This window comes from Lithobates pipiens, unplaced genomic scaffold, assembly GCF_037356315.1.
Source record: "Lithobates pipiens isolate NorthernLeopardFrog02 unplaced genomic scaffold, aLitPip1_a1.2 Scaffold_19, whole genome shotgun sequence".
Lineage (NCBI taxonomy): Eukaryota > Metazoa > Chordata > Amphibia > Anura > Ranidae > Lithobates > Lithobates pipiens.
In genome coordinates, this window is record NW_027507764.1 from 334499965 (window position 1) to 334522594 (window position 22630).

At 43.1% G+C, this 22630-nt stretch overlaps 1 protein-coding gene across 3 annotated transcripts in view; it reads right to left on the reverse strand.

Moving 5' to 3' along the window:
* LOC143996801 (vacuolar protein sorting-associated protein 4B-like) overlaps positions 1–22630 on the reverse strand; it is a 97422-nt gene that overhangs the window by 30853 nt on the left and 43939 nt on the right. For all 3 annotated transcript variants that reach the window (XM_077492077.1, XM_077492078.1, XM_077492076.1), the window contains 5 exons: positions 8380–8432; positions 3988–4095; positions 1081–1234; positions 885–1000; positions 711–792 (listed from right to left, as the gene is read on the reverse strand). In XM_077492077.1, the coding sequence (XP_077348203.1) occupies positions 711–792; positions 885–1000; positions 1081–1234; positions 3988–4095; positions 8380–8432 (513 nt within the window). The remainder of the gene's footprint in view (positions 1–710; positions 793–884; positions 1001–1080; positions 1235–3987; positions 4096–8379; positions 8433–22630) is intronic.

The window sequence follows — 22630 nt, forward strand, 5'->3', positions numbered from 1 at the left end:
CCCTTGCAAAGTATGAGGCCTATTTACATATTTATTGTATTTAAAAACGTTAAGTCATGCTATACCTTTTTTACAATGATGTAAATTTTTGTTATGTGTCAATATACTCAGAACAAAGGAGTACAACAATGTTGATGAAAGATGTGAAAATATCTACATGATTATTATTGTATGAACCATCATAAACCTACGTAGCTAAACAATTTTTGTTCATTCATGTATGGTGCAACACTGTAACATATGCATTCTGCAAACACCTGATTATTTCAATCAAATAAAAAATTGATTGTTTAAAAAGAAATAAATTTATAAGTGAACCAACAAAAAAGAGCATCTTAACGTATAACAAATGATAATACATTTCGTTTTAGAGTGAAGAGGATTTAGAACACCTGTCATGTTTTTATTGCTGCCTGTGTTCCTGTTAGGGAGATGCACCCTCTCTATTTGTCATGTTTACCATTATCAGTGAAAGAAAATCAAACATTTTGGGCTCTCCCCAAAACATTAAAATAAATCTTCTAATGGGAAGACTAGGTCTGTTGACCCTGGTGACAACCAGTGATTCTATCAATTTGGAGTGATTTCTACTTAATTCCTATTTTGGCTATGGGACAGGAATTGAAGAGAAAGCTTGCCAATGGGACACAGATAGCAAAAAAAAAAAAAGTGTTGTCTTTTGTTCTACTTTAAACATAAATTTAACTTACTGCCTCCGGATGGCAGAATCTAATATCCATGGCATATTTGTGGCTCCAAGAACTAAGATACCTTCATCGTCAACTCCAACAGCTGTTTTGAATTAGAAAAAAAAAACATTTAATTACATATGAAGTTCATCACAACTCTGCCCAAAAAAAGATATTATATAAGTCATATCTTGCCTTGCAGTTGTACCAGGAACTCTGTTTTAACTGACCCACACAGGGAGTCAATCTCATCAATAAAGATGATTGAAGGTTTATGTTCCCTTGCAAGCTGAAATAGATTTTTCACCAACCTGAAAGACAATTTTGTAAACCTCAGAAAGTTTTTAAAATGTTTTGGAAAACAACTAGGCAAAATAGTCATGATACTCACTTTTCACTTTCTCCCAGTGAATTTGACACAAGGTGAGAAGATGAAGTTGGGAAGAAATTGTAGTTTAATTCTGTAGCTAAAGCCTTGGCTAAATAGGACTTCCCAGTTCCTGTAGCTCCAAAAAGTAGGACCCTTCGCAAGGAGGATCTTTCACCTATAAGGTTTTAAAGGTAAAGTTTTTATGTTTTATAAGGTATAAATAGATATATTCTGAAACTACTGTCTATACATAAAGTGTAATATGCTTAATTTTGAATTCCTGACATTTTTGTGATGTATTGAAAAATCAGGACTATACAAACAGAAAAGAACAGAAATTCCCGTAATTTTCCTTTCCTGATGGACTCCATGGCAGCAGGAGTCCCCTCCCAGTGTCTGGAGTAGGCTGCAGCGGAGTCGGAGCTAAACCCATACGTATGCTTCCATGGAGCTACCTTTTGAAACATCTCCGTATACTACTTTGTAATTTTTTAATTTTTTTCACACATTTAAAAAATCTTTATTTCTGTAATTTAAACATTATTAATGCCCCAGACAATTATAGAGGTGCTGTGGAATGAATTAATTCTGTTTATTAAATTGATTGTAAAGGCTTTTTTTTTTTTAAAATAAACATTTTAAACTTACCTGCTCTGTGCAATGGAATTGCACAAAACAGCCCCAAACCTTCTCTTATGGGGTCCTCAATTAGCACTCTAGACTCCTCCTCTTTTCTATGTGCCACCACTGGAATTCACATCCTATGGTGGCACATATGTGGGCTTGATCCCGAGCCAGGCTGTGTGCATCTACTGAAACACACAGTGTGACTCGGCCCTCATTTAGTGGAGTGAGGCAGGCAATACTGCTGCTGGGACATTTTTTACTTTAAAGTGATACTAAAGCTAAAAATGTTTTTTTACCTTAATGCATGCAAACATTTTATATTTCTCTGTCCTCCCCATTCCCCCCATTCCATGTGTAAAGGGAAGAGAGGGGAAAAGAGATCCAGCGCTGTGCAAGGCTGCATCTCTTCTCCCCTCTCTTCCTCTTCACATAGGGCCTTGGCTCCTGCTGCTGTCAATCAAATGCAGTAAGGAGGAAGTGGAGGGTGGGTGGGGCTAAGCCACGCTGTGTGTGTCAATGGAGAGCGGCTCCTACCTACCATAACATTTTCTTTCCAAACTCTTACTTCACCAAAGGTGCAAGTAAAAACTTAGGGGCAGCAGTTTGGAATAGACACTTTTTCATAAATTTTACATTTTTTCTTTGTACTTATTCCACTGCACTGATCAAATTACAATTTCTTCCATAGACTCACAGCTCAGTAGCGAGTGGACACTGTGTGCCCCCCATAGCACGCGAAGAAGAGGAGGAGCCAAGATCGCCAGCAGGGGACCCAAGTAGAGGGGATTAGGGTGATTCTGTGCAATGGCACAGAGCAGGTGAGTATAACATGTTTGTTCTTTTAATAAAATATTTTTTTTTACCTTTAGTAAAACTTTAATGCAGGGAATGCATTCAGGTAAAAACAATGTCATGCCTTTAGAACCACTTTAATTTTATTCATAAGGTAAAGTACAAATACAAGTAATACCAATGGGTCAATGTAACAAACTGTTGAACAGGAAACAACACAGGTTGTGTTTCACCTCTATAACACCATACAGCAAAGCTCTAAAGCCAAAGAAACACATGTACGGGCAATAGCTCCCAGGCATTTTGTACAAAAAATGGACTGGATCCTTCATAGGACATCATCAATACATCAACAGACCATAAAACTCAATAAAAGAAAGGGGGAGGGAGCACCGATGAGCCTAAGAGTGTGTGTCTTGCGTGGCCACATAGCCAAAACAGCAGCAAACGTACTTAGAGAGAACTCACAATGGCCTGAAGAAGCTGTATCTGAATTTTCCACCTAGGGAAACAACATTTTACCAAATATAGTGGAGCATACAATGGGAGAACATAATTTATAAGGGTTTTCCACTTAGTAAGGGTTGGTGGGGCTGAGGATTTCCAAATCTGCACTTTCTAGCATAAAAGAGTAACAGATCAAGTAGCATTCAAGTAGCCATTTATGGGCCAGGGGTTCAACAAGACTCAAGAGACTGACATCTATATCCAGGAATATCAGAATTTTAGTAACAGCAGCAATGATCTGCAAGATCTGAGCTCAAAAATTACTTATTACAGGACAGGTCCAGAAGATGTGGAGGAAGTTTGCATGTAAAGTGTTGCATCTCCAGTAGACGGTGGAGTGGGTCAACTGAATGCTTCCCCAGTCTCTCTGGTGTGAGGTGATGAAGTTGGATGAAGTTGAAGCAAATTGAAAAAGTACCAGCTAGGATTAGAGTATTTAGAATGTACTGTGGGCTGTAGCTCTCTGAAGGAAGTAAGTTTAATATCAATAAATATATCCCCCAAGACTTTGATGCCCCTTGATGTAAAAAATGGCTGGCTCCGGCAGTTGAAAAAGATGGGGAAGGTTTAGATCAATCCACAGAGGCACATATAGTAACTACCAACCAGAGACATCTGTATGACGTACGCCAACACTATTCCAAGGGGCCCAATAGCCCCTGTAGAGGAGAGACTGCAATGCCTCATATGAGCCAAGAATGGCAGCTTCTACCACAACTGCAGCATTGTCCTGACAAACTATGTATTGATATATAGGTGAATATATTATCTGATTACTGTACACATCATATTGGGAGTACTCTCACCTTTACCATATGACTGTAACTAACAATTTAGAAAAATAAAACTTTATACATGATTATTGTTTGTTTAATATTAGCAATATTATATAGCTGCTGAACACAGTAATTCCAAACAAGGGGTGGTTTTGCTAACTTTGTAAAACTCACAGTTTGCTGTACATTCTGAAGCAGAAAAATAAATTATAAGAATAATAACTACCTGTAGAAAGATGGGGAAATTTAATTAGAAAAAGCACATCTTTTTTGACCTCTTCCAGACCTGCAACGTCACTCCATTTTACTTTTGTGTTGTCCATGAAAATAGAACCTGCAAAATAAAAATAAAAAATAGATTTTATATTTAGACACAAAGTGCAAAGATAAGTTCCTCACCAATGCGGTTAAGTTGCTAAAGTGAAATTCTAGCTGGGGAAGTATGTTCAGAACTGGTCTTCATGGAAGAATTTCAGCTATAAAGCCATACCTCCGATGTGGAAACAAGATTAGGCAACTCAACTATGCACAAAAACATAGGAACCGGAGTACAAAAAAATGGAAGCTAAGCACGTGCTCTGGACTGAGGAGTTCAAATCCAAAATATGTGTCTGCTTGTTTGCGGAAAGGCTGGAGAGAAGAACATTAATAAGTATCTGCAGTTAGCATTGTGGAGGTTCCTTGCAGGTTTGGGGATGTATTTCTACAAAAGGAGTTGGAGATTTGGTCAGGATTCTGCAGCAGACAATGAGCCCAAACATACAGCCAATGTTACTAAGAACTATCTTGTAAAGAAGAACAAGGAGTGCTGGAATTGATGGCTTGGCCCTCACAGAGCCCTGATCTCAACATCTTTGAATCTGTCTGGAATTACATGAAGAGACAGAAGGATTTGAGGCATCCTATATCCACAGATCTGTGGTTAGTTCTCCAAGATGTTTGGAACAACCTACCTGCCGAGTTCCTTTGAAAACTGTGTGCTAGTGTACTCAGAAGAACTGAGGCTGTTTTAAAGACAAAATGGTGATCACTTCAAATATTGATTTGAATTTCTCTTCTTTTTTAAATGTACACCATATTTTCCCACCTGCCTAAAGTTTTGCACATTACTGTATGTTTTCCACACTTTAACTACTTCCATACCAGAAATTCTGGCATTCCTTTCCTACATGTAAATATCATTGCTAGAAAATTACTCAGAACCCCCAAACATTATATATATATATATATATATATATATATTTTTTTTAGCAGAGACCCTACGGAATAAAATGGCAGGCATTGCAATTTTTTATGTCACGCGGTATTTGCGCAGCAATTTTTCAAATGCAATTTTTTGGGAAAAATAAAACACTTTCATTAATTAAAAAAATAAAAATAAAATAGTAAAGTTAGCCCAATTTCTTGTATAATGTGTTTCATCCCTATGTATCACCTGGGACTAGTCACTTCACGGGGTACATGTAAGAATTTACAAATACTTTAAAGTGTTACTAAACCCAGTGCAATCACGATATCTGGTCCCTCACAGTACACAGAGTCAGAACATGGAAATTAAATTATTTTAGTAAATATAAACTGCTAAATACCTTTTCTCAACAACAGTATATAGCAGTCTTATGACTTCTATCAGTGTCTGGTTAAAACTTGTAGGAGGAGTTTTCATTCTGCTCTGACTGTCCTATCAGGCTACAGAACCCCTGACTATCTGTCTGGACAGTGCTGATTGGCCCTGTGCTGATCACATGCACCCTCCCAAGAAAAAATAAACTCTCTAGCAATACACACCAAATTGAGCATGTGCAGAGTGTCCTCAAGGCTTTGTACTATCAGGAGATAAATTGGGGACTCTGGGAGAAGGAGAAGGTCAGAGAAGACAGAATCAAACAGCCTTTTTACACAATGCACAGTGAGTATAACAAGCAAGCTTTATTGCATATACAGACTGATTTTACTGTTGTGCGTTTAGTAACACTTTAAGGGACTGAACTTTTATAAAAGATAAATGTTCAATTAATCTAAACGCATTTCATTAATTTTAAGAAACTATACCAATGGGGATAAATGATAAATAGGAAACGGAAGAAGAAGAAAGTGGTTGGCCCTCTGATTGCCATAAATTCTTTTAAAAAGCCTTTTACTTACGACTTCCTTGAAAGAATCAACAGGTTTTAAGTTAAAAACAGAGTTACAACCTTTTCCATCAAAAAAAGACATTGGAACCCAAATATAATACCATCAATGAAACGCTGGGCCTTCTGTTGGTTTTGGTAAATAAAGCCTAACACTCGGATTGATTTAAAGTGGTTGTAAAGGTTTGTTTTTTATTTTCTAAATAGGTTCCTTTAAGCTAGTGCATTGTTGGTTCACTTACCTTTTCCTTCTATTTCCCTTCTAAATGTTTTTTTTCTTTGTCTGAATTTCTCACTTCCTGTTTCTCCTCAGTAAACTTCACACCATCATCCAAGTGGTGTTTAGTCTGCCAGAACAGCTTACTGAGCAGGAACAGGAAGTGAGAAATTCAGACAAAGAGAACAAAGAAAAAAACATTTAGAAGGGAAATCGAAGGAAAAGGTAAGTGAACCAACAATGCACTAGCTTAAAGGAACCTATTTAGAAAATAAAAACAATAACCTTTACAACCCCTTTAACTTTAAATAGTTTGTTTGGTGCAAGCTGGTTCAAACCAACTATTCCCTTCACTAATTCATGCACTTGCTGGGAGCACTGTATATATTGTATGTAGTATCAGCTTAATACAGTATAGAGCACTGTGTTCTGCCAGCAGGACAGGAACAGGTTCCCATAACAAAATGGAGTTGGGTAAAACGCTGTTCAGCCATTCACTTTTTTGAATTTTAAGAATGAATACAAAGCTTCCTCTGAGAGACAGAGAGGTGAATGATCTGCTTACAGAGCATTGAAAAAGTATTTATACCCCTTGAAATTTTCCACATTTTGTCATCTTACGACCAACAATGTAAATGTATTTTGTTGGGATTTTATGTGTTAGACCAACACAAAGTGGCACATAATTGTGAAGTGGAAGGAAAATGATAAATGGTTTTCAAATTTTTGTTTGCAAATACTTATCTGAAAAGTGTGGCATTCATTTGTATTTAACCCCCTTTATTCTGATACCCTAACTAAAAATTTGTGGAACCAATTGCCTTTAGCTGCCACTTAATTAGTAAATAGAGTCCACCTGTGCGTAATTTAATCTCAGTATAAATACAGCTATTCTGTGAAGCCCTCAGAGGTTTGTTAGAGAACCTTCCTGAACAAACAGCATCATGAAGGCCAAAGAACACACCAGACAGGTTAGGGATAAAGTTGTGGAGAAGTTCAAAGCAGGGTTAGGTTATAACAAAATGTCCCAAACCTTGAACATCTCACAGAGTTTAATCCCTCACCCGGCACAACTGCAAACCTACTAAGAAATGGCTATCCACCTAAACTGACAGGCCGGGCAAGGAGAGCATTGGTCAGAGAAGCAGCCAAGAGGGCATTGGTAACTCTGGAGCAGCTGCAGAGATCCACAGTTTAGGTGGGAGAATTTGTCCACATGACAACTATTAGTCGTGCACTCCACAAATCTGGCTTTATGGAAGAGTGGCAAGAAAAAAGCCATTGCTGAAAGAAAGACGTTTGCAGTTTGCGAGATGCCATGTGGGGAACACAGCAAACATGTGTAAGAAAGTGCTCTGGTCAGATGAGCCCAAATTTAAGTTTTTGGCCTAAAAGCAAAATGCTATGTTTGGTGGAAAACTAACACTGCACATCACCTTGAACACACCATCCCTACCGTGAAACATGGTGGTGATAGCATCATTTTGTGGGGATGCTTTTCTTCAGCAGGGACAGGAAAGCTGGTCAGAGTTGATGGGAAGATGGATGTAGTCAAGTGCAGGGCAATCTTGGAAGAAAACCTGATGTGCAAAGCTGGTAGAGACATCCCCAAAAAGACTTGCAGCGAAAGGTGGTTCTACAAAGTATTGATTTAGGGGGGCTGAATACAAATGCATGCCACACTTTTCAGATATTTACTTGTAAAAAAATTGGAAATCCATTTATCATTTTCCTTCCACTTCACAATTATGTGCCACTTCGTGTTGGTCTAGCACATAAAATCCTAATAAAATACATTTACGTTTTTGATTGTAACATGACAAAATATGTAAAGTTTCAAGGGGTACGAATACTTTTTCAAGGCACTGTAACTAATGCTGCCAATATTTGATTAGGTGGAGATCGTGATGTCGCCACTGTGGCACTTTGTCCATTCAAAGAATACTTAGCTTTGCAAAATGCAAACTGTTCTCTGAAAGGTGCCCATGCTGAGCGAGCAACCTCCTGAGCAGCTACTTGGCACAGGATGTGGAAGCCAGCAGCAATCACTCTAGTAGCAGTGCCAACTACAGTGATTTCCAACTTCCACAGGGATCTTCCAAGTTCCAGGTATGACACATCATGCATACTTATATTGGTCCGTAACGTAACTACTGTATGCAAAAATCTGCATACCTAAACTTCAGCTTTAACTGGGTCTCACATTATAAACAAGTAAACACAAGAAAATACAATGATATGTTTATTATATACATAAATAAAATGTAACCTTGAAGCTGCCTTGACCTCTTCTTCTTTTTTAGGTCTTCATCACTATCACTCCTAAATTAATAGAAATAAAATGAATACTCATGTTTACTTGTAAAAAAAAGAAAGATAACCACTAAAATCATATTACTGTTTATTTACCAACTGCAAAGCATATAGTAAAGTCCTACTCCAGGTACAGCAAAAAATACCTCACGCTGTAAAAGTTAAATGTTTGTCAAAGCGGAACTAAACCCTCCTATCATTTACAGCCAAGGAAGCTGCCATCTTAGCCTCTGTTTTATCTGCAGTTGCCATAATGTTGCACATTAATGTTATGATACCAACCAATTGATGGCTTGGCAGTTCAGTTGATAGCACAAGCAAATGTGGCAATTTTCTTTAATGGCATGTCTTGAATTTAACAGTTTTGGGAGAAAGATTGGTGGGTTTATTTCCACTTTAAAGCAGAACTAAACCCACCTAAACTTTACAGCCAAGGAAGTTGCCATCTTAGTCTCTGTTTTATTTGCAGTTGCCATGGGACTGCACATGTGATCAGTTATGACACCTGCCATTTGTTCGATGGCTTGATAGTTTGGTTGATGGCAAAAGCAAAGGTGACAGTTATTATTCATAGCATGCCTTGAATTTAATTGTTTTGGGAAATCGATGGGTTTAGTTTGTCTTTGCGTTGAACCCCATTGCAAGGTTTTTTTTTTTTTGTGCATTAACTTGGGTTTTAAAATTCATAAAAACAGTCAAACTGTAACTCTAAATTACAATGAATGAAAAATCGCACATATGGGGCATATTTACAAAGCTTTTTTCAGTGTAGCACACAGTGGCAGCCCCCCCCCCCCCCCCCCAAGCAGTCACAAAATGCATTTATTTTTTTTTAAACTGTTCGGACGCCGGACACAGTGCACTTATGGGAAGTGCCACGTCAAGGCAATCATGAGATTGCAGATGCGGCGCTTCATTCGCGGGCGTTTAGCCTGCCTTGTGGCGCTTTCCGAAGCGCCGAGTAGCTTCCGCCCGGCGCTTGTAGTATCTATTACTATGGCCGGGCGGTTTGATTGACATCCGAGTTTGATGTCACTTCCTGTTTTCTCTCTCCCATTGCGCCCGGGAGAGAAGAAACAAGAAGTATGCCGCCAGTGGAAGAAGACATCGCAGGAGAGGACACCACAGCAAGGTAAGTACACAGGCTGGTCACAGGGACACAGGCTGGCTGCATTTCATGGGACACAGACTGGACACAGGCTGGCTGCATTTCATGTGACACAGGCAGGACACAGGGCACAGGCTGGCTGGACACAGGGACACAGACTTGCTGCATTTCAAGGGACACAGGCTGGACACAGGGACAAAGACTGGGTGCATTTCATGTAACACAGGCTGGACACAGGCTAGCTGCATTTCATGTGATACAGGCTGGACACAGGGACACTGGCTGGCTGCATTTCATGGGACACAGGCTGGCTGCATTTCATGGGACACAGTCTGGCTGCATTTGGTGGGACACAGGCTGGGCACAGGCTGGCTGCATTTAATGGGACACGGGCTGGACACAGGCTGGCAGCATTTCATGTGACACAGTGTGGACACATGGACACAGGCTGGCTGCATTTCATGAGACACAGGCTGGACACAGGGACAAAGGATGGCTGCATTTGATGTGACACAGGCTGGCTGCATTTGAGGTGGCACAGGCTGGCTGCATTTCATGTGACACAGGCTGGACACAGGGACACAGGCTGGCTGCATGTCATGTGACACAGGCTGGACACAGGGACACATGCTGGACACAGGCTGGCCGTATTTCATGTGACACAGGCTGGACACAGGGATACAGGCTGGCTGCATTTGATATGACACAGGCTGGACACAGGCTGGCTGCATTTGATGTGACACAGGCTGGCTGCATTTGATGGGACACAGGCTGCATTTTATGTGACACAGGCTGCATGTAAGGAGGGACTCTGCTGGGGGTGCATGATGTAAGGACGAACTCTGCTGGGGACACCTGATGGCATCTGGTGGCAGGCGACATGGCTAGTGGCACGCTCAGGGCTCCCACTCATTCTGCATTATGGTGAGTTGAGTGATTTAATTTTATATTACAATGTAATAATAGAAATAATGCGCTTCAATCATCCTGACACCACAACAACCATGGTGCCGGGATGATTGAAGTGCTAACACCAGGTGTTTGGAGTATCTTTATCTGCTGATTGTTAAACTTTCTAGAATACACATATTTCTATTGTTGTGTAGGATCTGAGCCTGCTGTCCCTCCCTCTCCATCCCTCATTCATCTCAGACGCTAACCACACCACCTTAGAGCGGTGCCCACTATTTCGATGAAACCACGCCCATTTTCACCAAGTGGGAGGGGTCAAAATGGAAGGGTGGGGTCTGGCGCCCCCCCATCCTAAAACTTCACCAGCCGCCACTGGTAGCACATAACACATGTAAATTCCTTCCTAGGCAAAGCTCGCCAACTGTTCTGGATATTTTATAGATAGGCAACTCCTATCCTCATATTGATCAGTGGTTCCAAATTAATAACAGACACAAAAGATACACTCAGCATCTTTTCAAAATAACTGTTCTGTTTTATTTGATGCAATTGAAGGTTTTTATACACATGATTACGTAGGTATCACATTAATATTACAATTGTACTTTTATGGTAACAAAGGGCATAACATAGGTAGGCTAATTCCAATCAGGACTCGAAAGAATGCAAACATGTAATGAAAACATTATTAGTGCTGTGAGCACAATGAGTGCATAGAATACAAATAATATACAGAACAAATTTCCTTTACACACGTGTTTAAAGCTGTCTAAGGGTCATTTCACACAGGCGTTCTGTATGTCTGTTTTTCCTCCATCCGTTGGTGGATAAAAAGCGGACATACATGTATGTCTATGGGCTTGCAGACATTAGCCACCCGCTGACATCCCCTGACATCCGCTTCCATTAAGTTCGGTTTTTTGAGAACCCTATATTTCTTCCATTTAAAAATTGGAACGGACGAAAAACAGATATTAGTGGACGACATCCGCTTACATCCGATCCACTGACATCCGTTTTTAAACCATTTTTTCCCTCTTTAAACACACTGTATATAGTTGGTTGCTAAGGAGGGGGCTGGGAAGCTCTTGCCCTCCCACCCCAAAGAACCTAGTTCCCATGTAGATGGGGCCAAGGCCCTCTTCCCCCAGATCTCGTCAGCCCCACTACCATGTGAATGGGTATCGGGTACATCATACTCCCAACTGTTCACCTCAAAAAGCAGTGAAAAGTAAAAAAAAAAAAAAAAACAAGAGCCGGTTTTTGACAAGTCCTTTATTAAAAAAGAACCCCTGAGCCGTCTTCTCCCAGTGCCGCTTTCTTCCAGAGCCATCTTCTCCTGGTGCTGACTTCAACCGGTGCCATCTTCTTCTTGTGTCGTCTTCCCACCGAGCTGTCTTCTGGTGCCATCTACTCCCCGAGCTGTCTTCCTCTGATGTCTTCTCCCGGAGATGTCTTCTTCCTCGCCGCAAAAAAAAAGGCCACTCTCCTCCTGAGGATCTTACTTCATTGTGTTGTCCCTCACTGTCTGGCACGCTGGATGATGTCACCCATAGAGCTCGCCGTTGTGACGACAAGTGATCAGCGGCAAGGAAGAAGACAGCACAAGAAGAAAGCACAAGAAGACAGCTTGGGGAGAACACAGCAAAAGAAGACAGCTCGGGGAGACACGGTACAAAAAGAAGACGGCACCAGGAGAAGACACCAGGAGAAGTTTGTAACAGGTAGGAGACAGCACCGAGAGAAGACAGCACTGGGAGAAGACAGCTTGGGGCTTCTTCTTTAATAAAGGACTTGTCAAAAAAGGATCTGTTTTTTTTTAGATTTTCACTGCTTTTCAGGGTGAACGGGTAGGGGTACGATGTACCCGATACCCATTCACATGGGGGGGTGGGATCTGGGGGCCCCCTTGTTAAAGGGGGGTTCCGGATTCCTATAAGCCCCCTGCCAGCAGACCCCAACAACCATAGCCCAGGGATGTTGGGAAGAGGCTCTTGCCTCCATCAACATGGGGGCAAAGCCATGATGTCCACCGGCCACCTGTGATCGCTCCACAGAGAGCCAGAATGGGGATCTGTCAATGTAAACAACCAGACAACAACCGTTCTTTCAAGGGAGTACAGAGTAATCGTTTGTGCCTAGTGATTAGGAACAGTGATCTCTCTGTACTCCAAGTCAGTCCACTCCCCCCACAGTTAGAAACACCTCCCAGGGAACACATTTAACCCCTTGATCGCCCCTGGTGTTAACCCCTTCCCTGCCAGTGTCATTTATATAGTAATCAGTAAATTTTTATAGCACTGATCGCTGTATAAATGTCACTAGTCCCAAAAAGTGTCAAAAGTGTCCAATATGTCCGCTGCAATGTCGCAGTCCTGATAAAAATCGCTGATCACCGTCATTACAATTATAACAAAAATGCCATAAATATGTCCCCTATTTTGTAGACGCTAGAATTTTTGCGCAAACCACTCTGAATACATATGGGCCTAAACTGATGAAAAATGTTTTTCAATTGTCAGTTAAAGTGACACAGTGCCGCATTGCAAAAAAAAAAAAATGGGATTTTTATATACAGCTTACCTGTAAAATCCTTTTCTTGAGAGTATATCACGGGACACAGGAGCTTCATTACATAGTGGGTTATATAGGCACCTCTGATGATTGGACACTGGTTAACCCCAATTAAGGAGAATTTCTCCCCTATATAACCCCTCCCATATGGGAGGCACCTCAGTTTTGTAGCAAAGCAATAAGAAACCACGTAAAACCCAAGAGGGGCGGGAGCCCTGTGTCCCGTGATGTACTCTCAAGAAAAGGATTTTACAGGTAAGCTATATATAAAAATCCCATTTTCTTGATCATACATCACGGGACACAGGAGCTTCATTACATAGTGGTATGTCCCAAAGCAATGCTCAGATTGAGGGGAGGGAGACACAGATCATAATTATAGACCGCCAGGGACCGGAGGACCTAAACTGCAGCCTGCAGTACACTGCGCCCCAAGGCGATATCCTCTTGCCCTCTGACATCTACCTGATAGAATCTGGTGAATGAACCAAGTTGCAGCATTACAGATCTGAGCCAGGGAGGCCTGGTGATGCACTGCCCAAGAAGCACTTACAGCCCTCGTTGAGTGCGCTTTCACTTGAAAAGGAGGAATCTTCCCCTTTACACTATAGGCCTGAGAAATAACCTGTCTAATCCACCTTGAGAGAGTGGATTTTGACGCTGCCTGGCCCTTCCTAGGGCCTTCCGGCAAAATAAACAAGCAATCAGTTTTCCTTATCTGAGCAGTTGCTTGAAGATATATACTGATTGCTCTAACCACATCCAAAGTGTGCAAAGATTCTTCTTCTGCGGACTGTGGGTCCGGAAAAAAGGATGGTAGGATTACGTCTTGATTCAAATGGAATCCCGAAACCACCTTAGGTAGAAAGGACCTGTTGTGACGCATGACCACCCGGTCCTTATGAATAATTAGATACGGCTCCTTGCTGGAAAGAGCTGCTAGCTCTGATACTCTTCTAGCCGTGGATATGGCTACCAAGAAAACCAATTTTTTAGTCAGGAGAACTAATGAAGCCAGATGCAAAGGTTCAAATGGTTGCCCCTGCAAAGCCGAGGCCCCCTGGATGAAAGCCCGCACCAGGGAATGCGATGCAAGTGGCTTCTGAAAAAACACTGACAGGGCGGAAATCTGCACCTTGATAGTGCTTATGGCCAAATTCATTTCTAGGCCTGACTGGAGAAAGGCCAAGATCCTGCTAATGACATACTTTCTAGGATGCCATTTCCTGAGTTCACACCAGGAAACATATGCCCTCCAGATTTTGTAATAAATAAGCCTGGAGGCCGGCTTTCTGGCATTGACCAGAGTAGAAAGGACTGGCCCCAAAAGGCCACGGTCTCTCAGAATGTGGGTCTCAGCAGCCAAACCATCAAATTCAGACTGTGTAAAGCAGGATGGTAAATTGGACACTGTGAGAGCAGATCTGGCCAGAGAGGGAGGATCCATGGCCTGCCTACTGCCAACTTCATGATCTCTGCGTAGCACGGTCGCCTGGGCCAAGCCGGGGCCACCAAAAGGACCGATTTTGTCTCCCTCTTGACTCTTCCCAGGAACCGCGACAGAAGCAGGCTCGGGGGGAAGGCATAGATCAGATTGTACTGATCCCAGGGAACTGTCAGAGCATCTGACCCCTGAGCAAGTGAATGAATGAATGAATGAATGAAATACTTATATAGCGCACAATGCGAACTGAATCGCCTCTAGGCGCTGTGGCGAGCTTTGATCATCTGCTAAAAGAGGAAGGTCTTGAGTTTTTTCCTAAAAGCCAGGTGATTTTCTTCCAGGCGGATGTTTATTGGTAGAGCATTCCATAGCCGAGGCCCTTGGACAGCGAATCTCCGATCCCCCTTGGATTTATACCGGGCTTTGGGCACGAGGAGGAGGTTTTTGTTGGCTGATCGAAGACTGCGGTTTGGTGTGTAATGATTTATTTTCTCCATTAGGTATTGCGGAGCTTCTCTATGCACGCATTTGTGGGTGAGGCAAAGGGTCTTGAACGTGATCCGATTTTTTACGGTTAGCCAATGTAAGCTCCTCAGTGAAGGAGAAATGGATTCCCAGGGTTTTTTTCCTGTTATCAGCCTTGCCGCCGTGTTTTGGATCAGTTGTAATCGCGCAAGTTGATATTGTGGTAATCCTATGTAAAGCGAGTTTGCGTAGTCCAGTCGTGAATTAATGATTGTTCCAACTACCACTGCTTTGTCATTCTTTGGGATAAAAGGGATGAGTCTGCGAAGCATGCGCAGCAGATGGTGAGATCGACTGACTACTGCTCCTATTTGCGCATCCATTGACATTTGTGCGTCTAAAATAACCCCGAGACTCTTGGCTTTGGTCTTTGGGGAGATAGTCTGCCCAAAGACGGTTGGTGGAGACCAGGAGGTTTTGGTTGCGGGCTTATGATTTGGAGCCAAGTGTATCTCTTGTCCTTGACACAAAATTGTCCAGTTTCCTGTTGAACATGGATGCAAACAGATCTACGTCTGGAGTAACCACCAGACGAGACTCCTGCGTGTCCCTGGGGATAGACGCATCGGAAGATCCAAGGATTGGGGCTTTCTGTTCCAAGCCGCAAGGATGCATCTTTGCAGAGGCCTTGAGTGGAACTGGGCGAATGGGACGGCCTCGAAGGAGGCGACCATTTTCCCTAACAGTCTCATGCACAATCAAATGGGGGAAGATCTCCTGCCCAGAATTAGGCACACCAGATCCCCAATGGCCAAGGCTTTTGGCCTTGGAAGAAACACCTTGCCCTGAGCGGTGTCGATGATCATACCCAGGTATTCCAACCTGGTGGCAGGCTATAGGGACGACTTTTCTAGGTTTATAATCCAACCTAGGCGTTCCAGGTGTTCTAGCGTTCTTGTGACGCTGTGGTTCAGGAATGCTACTGTTTTCTCCATGAGAAGCAAATCGTCTAGATAAGCCATGACGGCTATACCCTGAGCTCTTAGGTTTGCCAAGAGAGGGTCCAGAATCTTTGTGAAGACTCGAGGGGTCGTAGCAAGCCCGAACGGCAAGGCCACAAATTGAAAATGGCACCGCTCTACCGCGAAGCTTAGAAATTTTTGGTGTGCGGGAAAAATTGGCACATGGAGATATGCATCCTTGATGTCTATTGATGCCATAAACTCTCCCCCTTGCAGGGAGGAGACCACACTGCGGATTGACTGCATTCGGAAGGACCGGATGCGTAAAAAACGGTTCAGATCCTTCAGATCTAGGATAGGTCTGACACTTCCATTTGGCTTCGGAACGGTGAAGAGATTCGAGTAAAACCCTGAACCGTGTTCTTTTGGGTCCACTTCTACTATCACCCCCTGGGATAGTAAGTGATCTAAGGCCAGAAATAGCAGTTTTTGCTTTACTGGATCCCTGGGGATCCTTGACCTTAGAAAGCGATAAGGTGGAATCTCCTGAAACTCTAGCCTGTAGCCCAGAGATACCGAAGAGATCACCCACTTGTCCCGGATCTCTTCCCGCCCGAAGAATCATCTGAAAGAGGAATCTCAGCAGAGGGAGGGGATCTACCCCTTTTCCTGCTATCTTTCAGGGAAGCAGAAATAAAATTCATTATTCTCCTATTCAACCCTCCAATGTAGCCCTAAGGGAGTCATCAGTGACATAAACCGGGGCTGGGACATTAGGAGAGGCTGCAAAACCTGACAGGGGCACTGACTCGTCCTGAGAGGCTGGCTCCAGTCTTGCAGGGGGGGATGGTAACTTACAGGCACTTTTAGAACCCCTGGACCTAGGCGGTGATTTACCAGTGCCTTTGTTACCTCCCCCTGAGACCCTCTTACAAGGAGACATAGTCCTAAGCTACAAAGCAGAGGTACTAGTACAAGTGCAATCACTGTTGTGCTTAAAGTCTCACAATAAATATATATGCTTAAACTGCACAACCTGATGCTGAGTAGGTGTCTAGGTTTGCCTGGATCCAATCCCCACGGATGCTTACTGCCCACAGCTCCTGTGTCTCCACTTACAGCCCCCTGACGCTCTGGGCTTTTTAAATCTTCCGCCTGGCGCCTGCGCAGTACAGCGCCGTGCACATTGACGTGCACGGCTCACAACCACACTCCCCCCCCTCCATTAGGCCGGGAACGCGCCCGGTGCACGTGCACGAGGACCGCGGGATCCAGGGGGGGGAAAGGAGAACTCCACCGGAGCTGCGTGGGACCCCCAGACTACGTCGGACCCCTGTGTTACCTTGTTGTGGCAGGGACTGCAGTGGAGACGTGAGACAGCTAGAGAACCAGGCTTCACTGAGCGTGTGTACTGAAAGGCATGTAAGTATGCATCAGGCTGCTCTTACTCCCTCTAGTGGTGGAAACCAGGTAAGACATACAACTACTCAAAATGAAGAAATCCATCATATAATTATATGTATAGGATTAACTTCCCTTACCTGTCCTCGCCGCAAGAATTGCTGAAACAGACAAATTCCAGCCTTCACCCATGAAGGCGGGCAGTGTTAGCCAACCTTCAGGTTTACCTGGGGCTCTTTCTCGGAAGAGCCTCCCACCTGGACCATGTAAAAGACTCTGCCAGAAACTTTCGTGCGCTCTGTAAAAACAGTACACCAAGTCTGGTTTTCCCAGAGCCCAGTCTTCCAATAGGAGAGGACTTACAGGCCAAACCTCGTTTCTTCGGCTGACGAGGCCCGGGTACCATACCATCTTGGGAGTCAAATATTGGCCCGAGGTATGGATCTGGTTTGCTGTAGCCCTTAGGCCCCCGCAGGGACCTGCACAGAGCTAAAGTTTTTTTACGTGACCAACCACCATAGACACTGGCGAAAAAACTGAGGTGCCTCCCATATGGGAGGGGTTATATAGGGGAGGAATTCTCCTTAATTGGGGTTAACCAGTCTCCAATCGCCAGAGGTGCCTATATAACCCACTATGTAATGAAGCTCCTGTGTCCCGTGATGTATGATCAAGAAATAGGATTTTTATAACAGTGGACACAGAGCCATAGTAATAACTATATGGGTTATATCGGCGTATCAGGTGCTGGACACTGGCACGCCCCTTAAGGCGTGTGCTTCCCCCATATAACCCCTCCCATTACTGGGAGTCCTCAGTTTTGTAGCCAAGCAATACAAGTGTATTAGAAGAAGGGAGGGACCTCTGTGTCCCCTGATGTACATCAAAGAAAAGGCTTTTACAGGTAAGCTGTTATAAAAATCCTATTTCTTTTCTTACATCAGGGGACACAGAGCCATAGTAATAACTATATGGGATGTCCCATAGCAATGCCAACTGAAGGGGGGGGGGGGGAGACAGAACAAAGAAACAGGTGGCCAGAGGACTGCAGTGTATGCTGTGCCCAAAGGCAATATCCTCATGGCCTTTAATATCGATTTGATAAAATCGGATAAACGTATGAATCAAAGACCAAGTCTTGGCCTTACAGATCTGAGCCATAGAGGCCTGATGATGCACCACCCACGAGGCACTAATCGCACTGAATAAGTGTGCTCTTAATATGAGAAGGAAGATTTTTCTTCTTTAAGCTGAAGTTTGAACAATCACCTTGACAAACCCATTTGGAAAATAGTGGATCGTGACACTGCCTGTCCACATCTTGGACCCTTTGGCAGTACAAACAAAACCGGTGTTTTGCAAACCTGAGCGGTCGCCCTTAAATAGACTCTGATCGCTCTTACTACATCAAGAGAATGTAGTGCTTTCTCTTCCCCAGATAAGGCTCTGGGGAAAAAGAAGGAAGAATAATATCTTGGTTTAAACCCGTTACCAACTTGTGGTAAGAATTCAGGATTAGGGCATAAAGCCACCTCATCCTTATGCATGATGAAATATGGCTCTTACAAGACAGAGCCGTTAGTTCCAATACTCTTCTAGCAGAAGAAATGGCAAGCAGAAAAGATTATCTTTCTTGTCAAAAGAATCAAGGGAATTTTCCCGTAAGGTTCAAACGGCTGATTTAGCAAATCCGATAAGACCAATTTTAAATCCCAAGGATTTAGAGGTGCCTTGATAGGGGGAATAAACCGTGTTACCCCCTGAATAAGCTATGCACCAAGAGTGGGAAGCAAGAGGCCATAGGAAAAGTCACAGACGAGGACTGGATCTGGATCTGGCTCTTGATAGAAGTCAAGGCCAGCTTCATTTCAGATCCCATATGCAGGATAAATCATATGCAGAAGATTACTGTAATCAGATGTGTATAAACGATTCTGTCTCCATTTGGGCACATTTATATATGAAAAGAATTTATTTGTTTTTTATTCTTGGAATAAGTTATATATTTTTTGTATAATTCTTTGTATAGTTTCTTTTTTATTAATTATCGATTTTTCTATAATAAAATGATTGTATCATTTTTTACAAACCTGTTGTAAGTTTTTCAGTCTATGCCTAAAAAGTCCTGCCATTTTGAGGGGTTTTCCTTTTCGGTAGATTTTTCATATGTAGGAATCAGGAATCCTGCCTATTGACATACTTCTTGGGGTGCCAACCCCCGGATCCACACCATGAAACCTATACCTTCCAGTAAGTGATTCTGGAAGCTGGCTTCCTGCCATTAGTCAAAGTAGACACTACCGAAGGAGATCACCCACGATCTTTTTTAGAGTGGGATTCAACAGTCAAATACCGGACCTGGTACAAGGTTCTGCCTGCTAGTGGACCCCTTGTTCGACATAAAGTTGTAGACCTTATTAATGAATCTGGATGCAAATGGGTGTTGGCGTCTCAAGTAGTACACCTGAAAAATTAGAATTGCCCATAGGCAAGGAGTGTTGTGTTCTGCCAAAGCTAGAACATTATTCACCTATTTTTGGGCTGCGCAACTTCTCGTGTCTCCCCTGGTGATCGATGTAAGCCACCGCCGTGGCCCTGTCAGACAAAATCCTGTCAGGACAGTCCCGTAGTCGGACCGACAAGATTCTAGGGCCAGATGCACTGCCTGAAATTTCCAAAAAAGTCAATAGGCAAGGTCCTCTAACCTGGACCATCTCCCCTGGACAGAATCTTCTTCCAAGGCTACTCCCCAGGCTAGCAGGCTGACATCTGTTGTTAACACCTTCCAAGTTAAAGATTTTCCCTCTTGGTAGATAATAACCACCAATTTAGGCTCTGACCTATGTCAGGAGCCAAGCGTATTGGAAACAAACAAGGCCTGAATCTTCTTTATTCCAGACCGACAGGATGGTGTCTTGAAGCAGTCTTTGAGTAACACTGCGTGTAAGGGACGGCCTTGAAGGAAGCCATCATTTCCCCTAAAAATATCCTGCAGCCAAATGAAGGACTTTTCCTTTGTCCTGATAAGTTGAATTAGTCCTACAATGGAACTGATTCTCATCTCGGGTAAGAATACCTTCTTCTGTATGGTATCTATAACCAGCTCCCCAAGTAACCTCCTTGATGGTTTTAAGGAGAATCTTCCTAGGCTGAGAATCCAACCTAGAGATTTCAGATCTCTACAGCTGAGATCAGACTCTGGTTTTAGACCTGAGTGATCTATTAAAAGTAGATCTTCTAATAGGCTAGGACTGTTATGCCTTGAGCCCTTAACCTGGCTAACGGAGGTGCCAGAATCTTTCAGAGCACTCGTGGTGCTGTAGCTAAGCCAAATGGCAGTGCCACAACTGAAAACAAAAATTTTATATTTCAAACCGCAGAAATTTCTGGTAAGCGGGAAACTTTGGCACATGGAGATATACAACTCCCCTCCTTGCAGGATGGACACAGCCGATTGAATTATGAAAGGATCGGATTTTTAAGTGCAGATTCAGATGTCTGAGATCTAGAATGGGTCTTACCTCTCTGTTTGGCTCTGAAACCCTAAAAGGTTTGAGCCAAAACCCCCTGTTCCACTAAGGGAATCTCTGATATCAGAAAGAGAGACATCTCGTTTTCTTTTTTTTTTTTCTCTGGAACCTTAGGAGCATTTTCTGAGGAGATGGAAACTCTTGCATAAAGACTGCCGCATCAGCAGCCTCAAGGACCCCACAGGCAGCACCCAAACATGGACCCGAACCCGGGACCCTCAGATCGAAAGCAGACTGAGCCATCCGGGCTCTTGGAACTCTAGATGTAACCTAGAGAAAAAAAAAATCCAGAAATCCCTCTGCTCTTAACATTGTTCCTGCCAGACCTTGAGAATCACAGAACCTTTCCCCTCACCCAAACGAGTGGGAGTGCTCCTTCATGAGAAGGTCTTAGCATTCTGCTTTATGGGCTCTCTGCCCCCAAGATCCTGGTGCAGCCCTTGGGAACCTTCTCCTGAACCTGACGAATGAGACAGTCGAGACTGCCTAAAGGCAGATGCCCCAGTCATAGGAGAGGCTGCACGATTAAAGGAGACATGTTTAACCTCCTTTTACTGGTAAAGAGAGCTTTACCCCTTTTGGATGTACTTATCCACTCTAAATAGCCATACCCCAGGAAGGGATACAAACTGGCTAAGGGTTTTCCCCTTGTGCTTTGGCTGATCAATATTTCAGCCACGAACCTCTGCAAGAATGCACTAGTCCAAGTATAAGCCATAAGGCTTAAACATTCGAGTCCTTCATAGCATCTGTGAGACACAGTGTGTCAAATACACCAGCCCCTTGCCGGGCCTGCTGATCAGGCAGAATATCAGGTATCTCGCACCTGTTCCTTAACCCTTTGGATTCCACATTTTCCAATGCATTGGCGTGACTCAAAATGTGCTCCACCAAAATAGTGGAGCAGACGTTACAGGGTTAATGGACTAAGATACTTCAATTGCAGCAAGGACTGCAAAAAAAAACCTGTCTTTAAAAGGAAAATCCAACCTTAACTTGCTGGATCCTTTAACATCAGTCCATTATCCATGGACATGTGAGACTCTGCTCACTGAGGTGATTGCAGCATTAATAGCTGGAACCTCCCATTTCTTTCATAAAATTTTCCCATTCAGAATACATAGCTATGCATGAATAGGTAAAACATCCCCAGGTAGGGGAGGTTCAAATGAACCTTATTAGAGGTAGATAACTCAAGAGCCTGTGATGCAGGCAACAAAAGGGTTAAGTAAGGGAGTAGCCGAACACCTGACTTGTGCGGCTACTCCCTCCCTGTTAAGATCCTCCAAAGAGGAAAGATAAGTATCTTCCAATATTTGGGAAGATCTACCTGATCCTCAGCCTCCTGCACCTCAAAAAAAGGGCCCTGAGGACTAGATGGGAATCTGCTATGTTTAGTCCTACTATGGAGAGACATCATAGCAATAATCTTTTAAATGGTAGAAGAAAAAACCCGTTTGTATAAAATACATAGGTACAGAAGTGTTCTACCCTTGATGGGTCATCTGACTAGCCGTATACCTCTCAGGGGAGGATGACATTCTTTTGGAAGGGTTTTTAGTTTGTTGCATACCATTAACCCCTTAGAATTCTTAGAGGAGTTCCTGGTCCCTTTGCCACTCATAGCTTACAGTACAAAGCAGAGGCACTACCAGCAAAAGAATGTAACATTTGCTAGGCTATAATACAGTACAAACTGCTATTAATCCTAGCTGTGCTGTACAATGTTGTCAAAAGGTAAATGCTTGTGTCACCAAACCTGACCAGCAACCACTCTGCTCTGTCCCTCCACCGCCAGGCAGCAGCTTCTC